Here is a 6,000-nt window from a genome sequence, read left to right as displayed (position 1 = left end):
AATTCACTTCTGTCCAGCGACCACTTTAAATGGTCAAACAATAAACAAAAATCATTAAATTGACAATAGTTTCTTATTAGAGTTTGTATGATTTCTATAGATATTAGGCCCCTGTTCGAAAAGAGGGATAAGGATGAAAATAGAACATATTCTTGGGACGTTGAATTCATATCAGAAAACGGTAATTTGGTATCTCTTTACCGTTTTTATTCTGGCAAATGGACAGGTAATTCTACAAGATTTTCTATATACTTATTACAAGCTATCTTTAATTTACATAGAGTAAGTTAAATATTTGAAATTACATATCGTAATTAGGGGTGCCCAGAATAGGGAGCTATGACGCAAACTGCGTCATTGATATATTTGGGGGGATTAAACATCTATATAAATATGTTTGAGGGGGTGTAAAAATTAATCGAAAAGATTTTTTTTTCATGGAAGAACATCTACGGATAGACAATTGAGGTGGGGGGCGTCATGGACATGAGGGGGGTGGGCACCACTGTCGTAACAATGATAGAATAGATAGTGATGGAACTGTTATAATAAGAAAGTAAAATAATTGTTAATTAATACTAAGGCCATTGTTAGAACATGCTAAGATCACCATTAATCAAACAATGTAATCAATGTTTTTCGCAGACAGAAATGCCCACAAGATTTTTCCAAGGACGGGGAGGACGGAATGACAAAACGTTGACATCAGGCCGTTAGCCAGCCCAAAAATGTAGGGTGGGCCCGGCTGAAGTTAGAGGGGCCCGATCCAAAAATATTATAGTTCATCACCATATTATAGTTCCTTTGCAAGCCTACCGTGAAAATTTTAAGGGGGGGCGCAAAAATTTAGGGGGGGCGGCCCCCTAGACCCCTCTGGATACGGGCCTGACTGACATACAAATCAAGTCGCGAATATACACATTTTGATGCTAGTGTTGCTAGATTGGGCTACAAGTAGCAGACTGGGCTATTTCTTAAGTGCCTTTGCTACAAAAATTTCAAATTGGGCGACTTTTCGGGCTGCTTTTAATTATCTACAGGCTACAACTCTTAAGAGTACGCTACTTTCTTACTTTCATATATGACGTCACAAATTGTTAGTTTTATTTATTATAATACAATAAAAGTTTTGCTCGTTAAGTGTTCTATTCACACCGAACAATAGTTTTACTAAAACTAATATGTTCGATATTAGTTCACCGGCAGTTACTTTAAATACTTTTCAATCTCCAAACCTGACAACACCACACTTTTGTTCAATTTGCGCTGCTGCAGTATCACTGACTGTGTTGTTGCTAATGCAGTTCATGCCTACGCCTAATACTTGAATGGAGCTGTGTAAACGTGAAAATGCGAATTTAATTGTTGCTGTATTACTTATAGTAAAATAATGAGTAAGTGGAGAACGTAGAATAAGAGCTTCTAAAATTCATGGCTCCCAGATAAATAATTTATTAAATGAATTAAAGAAGTGAGGTATAACAGTGAATAAAACATACTCAAAACTGACTTAAGCAAACGTGTCTCCTTGGAAACCAGAAATGACGCCTATTTCATACTATCATTGTCTGAACAGTTCCGTGCACATTGCAAATCTACTGCTATTGACGTAGTATGAAGTTTGCCTTAACATAGCACCGCCAACACCGAAACTGTAGTTGCCAACCCAGACATCTCACACACACAGGCACAAACACACACACACATACACACACACAAAAAAAACACACACACACACACCTTCGCATACACATATAGTTGCACACACACATTATATAGTTGCAAATTATTCATTTTTACGTTTGGGTTACAAATAGTTTAAAACCTGCTGCTTTCTTAACACAAACTCGCTAGTTTTGAATTTTCAGATTTTGCAACACTGCTTGATGCACATAATTATTGAAGATACACATAATACTTAAGGTGAAACAATTATTATTGAAGTACATTACACAACTTTATTAACTAAAGTATTACATTAAATTCTGTAGTGAATGACTAACCAAATCTAATATTTTGACATGAATTTCGAAGAACATAAACCCAGTGGGAGGCAGCATTTGCCTTTTCTTACCCCCGCTGCGGACACCCATGTTCACAGACGAATACTACTAAAAAGAAAATGTATTCATAGAGACTGAACACCCTTCAATAATCTATAATTCTTTGTAGATAAACTAATTCCTGTAAGAGAGCCAAGTTCTGAGCACAATTGAAGTCTGTAGCTAAAGTAAAGTAGCACACACATACGTACACATACATACAGTAGAGTTAAACAATTTTTGTTAAAAAAAAGAAAAAGAAAAGAAAAAAGAAAAGAAAAAAGAAAAAGAAAACAAAAAAGAATAAAGCTAATCAGTTGGTAAAACGGAAGGTGATGAATGTGGACAACAGTTTCCAAAGCTTAAGTGCTTCCAGGTTGATTCTATCGCTGGCGCTGTAGATACAGGAGTGGTATTTGGAATCACAAGTGGAGCTGTTTGCTGAGACGACACCATAATGGAAGGCTTTCAGGTATCTAAAATATCTGTTTTCTTCTATCTGTTCAATAGCAGCTCGATCAATCCTGCAAAGAAATACAAGAAACAATTACTATTACACCCAAATACACCCAAATTCTGTTTCTTTTATTTTTAATTAAGAGTTGATTAACCGAATTTCACATCTCCAGCGAATTCGCACATTTGGTACCTTGTGAATAAACAAGGGGAAATTTCAATATTGTTAAAATATTCCTCCTTTCCCTCTTCGCAGAATTTTCGAAAACACTGAAGCAGGTATTCCCTTATTTTTGATGAAGAGTTCATATGCCAAGTTTAATCTCTCTAAGACCAGGGATTAGTGGAATACACTATTCTTGGGGGCAATTTTGAAGTTCCTTCCCCCTACTTAGAATGGGAGTTTCCAAAACTCCTTCCTTATTCTTTACTTTGGTGACAAAAGGATTTCCTCCAGATTTCACATTTTTATCTATAGTAGTATGACCAGGGCGATGATGAGTCACCTACTCCTATTCTTTTTATATAGTAATATAGATTATGTGATATGCAGTGGCGTCGCCTTGTGTAGTTCGCAAGAGCAAGTGAACCACCAAATATCGTCCGCTACTTGTTGCTCCTTAAGATATTTAATAATATTTAGAATATTAATATATTGTCGTTTCGGTTCTACTATTTGCTTGCTTTACCCCTTGCGTATATGCATTCCATCACACTACGTTCACAACAAAACAGCGAGCGTGATATACTGCTCTGTGTGTAGTACAGAAGGAAAACGCAGGCAGCTGAGAGGAGTAACTGCGGTCGTCTGACGTTCAAATCTTGACTTGAACGAGCAGCGTTCCTGCTTAAATAAACTAAATGTTTGTAAGAAAACCGAATAGCTTATATAAAAAAACTGTACTTGGTAACATTGCTACAATTGTAAAATCTTACCTTCTGTATTGTAGAAAGGAAATTTTGGAACTGATTTTTTCAACATTCATCTTGAACACACGCAAAATAGAAAAAGACGAGTATTGGTATTTGCAGTAACATACGTTCTGCTGTAACACTTGTAAAAAACGCAGAAAGTTTTTTTCTTTGGAGGGGGGACGGAACTTACTTCGGAGATTGTATTTTATGCGCAGAAATATTACTCCTTCAGTGGATTCCAAAGTGGCAAAAGTAGAAACCTGTTGTGTGGCGGTAGATTGATTTATTTATATATGTGTTTGTTAGTATTTATTGTTTCTTATTCATAATTTCCATCAGCTACGTACTGCAAGAATTTTCGGTAGGTATACGCTCGGTTACTGTTTTCCTTCTGCGCCTCCCCTTACGGTCGCAATCAATGTCCAATCTTCTGGCACAAAAAGATTTCTTTTCTCTTTTTACGTCTTCCTTGACATTTTCAATAGCTTCATAAACTTCCTCTACATCTTCATCATCGTTCGTTGTTGTTGACATGTACACTCATGTCCAAAATGATTGTCGGATATCTGTAACTGTCCTCTTGTAAGAATATAATTTGATAATGATTTTGCAGGTTACTTTTAATACTGATATTATGTGTATAATCGGGAAATGTATATTTGTGATAAATTTCATAGGAAAAGAATTATAAATACGAAACTTAATATGAGTAAAACAAAATGTTGCTAAATGAACAAGAAAGTTTAATTTTCGTTTCATTGTTTTTATTTACTGCTCTTTTGACATGAAATTTGCCACATACTTGTCTTTGCCGATTATACACATACTAACATTATAAGAAATACCGGCCAAATTCGTTACCAAATTATATTCCTACAACAACATATTTATAGACATGCGACAATAATTTTGGACATGAGTGTACATTGGATAATATTTATATTCGTTGATTTGCGGCTAATTTTACTGCTATGACTCTGTTGTTTACTATGTTGTAACTTTACTCGTCGCCTTATCTTCTTATTCATTACAAATTCAACTCCAGTGACGCTCTTTTTCGTATCCGAGTTAATAATTTTTATTCATCTGACGAGAAATCATATTGTTCTTTCCATTTTATTTCGCTGATTACCTCTATATCCAAGTTCAATCGTTGGATCTCCCTCTTTAAAAGTTTTAGATTACCTGCTATGTTTAGACTTCTAACGTTCCATCTTCCAATTTGTATTACCTATCAGTAACTAAGCCACTTTTTGCTTCTCCCAAAGTCCGTGGAACTGACTGCTTTTGTATTAGGAGATTCTGAGTTTATTGGTCTACTTATTTGGGGTAATCGGTTTTTAAAATCGCTGTTTCCATTCTGAGTATTCCTTGGTGATGGTTATCGTTGCCTTTCAACGTTTAGGAATGCACTTTTTGCCGATACTCTATTAATTTTGCCATTGTCTACTGCTACCGTAGGTACATCCACACCTTTCCTGTAGACCGGGATCTTCACTGTAAGGACCGCTCTATAGATCAAAGTATCATTGTTTAGAACTCCTAAGAGGCATATGCGGTGTCCTAACACACACGAGTCTCACTTGAAAACTTGAAAAATGCCCCAATAGCAAACTTGACGAAAGCTGTGAAGAAAAAGTAATGAAAGTAAAAGTTTGAAGTACGACACAATGGAAGTTGAAACAAAAATAGAATTTGGAGAATGAAATTTGGTACTTGGGTATATTAGAGTCTATTGTTAGGGAAGAAATTTTGAAAAAAAAAATAAAGATGGGAATGACAAAGATTTTAGAAAAAAGGAATGAATCTTTGAATAAATAATTAGGACAAATATTTATCAGACGCACGAAACAGAAACACGGAGACTACATCAAAAGCTGCGAAATTCATCTAGAAGTTTCCGAAATTGCAGAGCAGAAAATTAACTTTGTTGAACAAAAGCCAAGCTGAACTAGGGAAAAAATAATAATGCAAGTAATTAAAAATAGAGAAAGAAACTGGAATTGTTTGAAAATATAAGATGTAGTCAAATGAAAAGGTCAAATTTCATATACAGACTTTATTACTGGTAGAGTTATACATAATGACCATTGCTGTTGAGGTACTTGTCCCACCTTGACACGAGATTATGAATGCCCTGAAAGAACTCCTTGGATTTAGTATGGAACCACTCTGTCACATCTTGCTGCACTTACTCATCCAATCAAATAGTGATGCCCTTTGAGTAACTCCGAAACGTGACTTGAGTCAGGACTATACGCGGGCTGGTCTAGCACTTCCCACTTCCACGATGCCAAAAGATATTGTGTTTGGCAACATGAGGCCGAGCTTTGTCGTGCAATAAAATGATGTCCTTTGTGAGGTTACTCCGGCATTTATTCTTGATTGCAAACCGCAGTCGACGGAGAATATCGCAGTATTTGTTGGCGTTTATTGTTTCTTCTTTGAAGAGGAACTCCACTAGCAGAGGCCCCTGCTCGTCGGAGAATATATTCACCACAACCTTAGCAGCTGATGTTCTGGAACGGATTTTCTTTGGTTTAGGTGATCTTGCATGTTTCCTCACGTTTGGATTCTGGTTGAAAAA

The 6,000-nt window shown here is 36.0% G+C and overlaps 1 protein-coding gene across 1 annotated transcript in view; it reads right to left on the bottom strand.

The window, feature by feature from the left end:
- Window positions 1–1,491: 1,491 nt before the first annotated feature.
- LOC145665886 (uncharacterized) overlaps window positions 1,492–6,000 on the bottom strand; it is a 204,616-nt gene continuing 200,107 nt past the window's right edge. The window contains exon 5 of the mRNA XM_081732995.1: window positions 1,492–2,566. Coding sequence (XP_081589121.1) covers window positions 2,356–2,566 — 211 coding nt within the window. The 3' untranslated portion in view covers window positions 1,492–2,355. The remainder of the gene's footprint in view (window positions 2,567–6,000) is intronic.

Source organism: Thermobia domestica, chromosome 12 (assembly GCF_964235325.1).
Source record: "Thermobia domestica chromosome 12, izTheDome1.hap1.1, whole genome shotgun sequence".
Taxonomy (NCBI): Eukaryota; Metazoa; Arthropoda; class Insecta; order Zygentoma; family Lepismatidae; genus Thermobia; species Thermobia domestica.
This window is presented reverse-complemented; position numbering and strand designations above follow the sequence as displayed.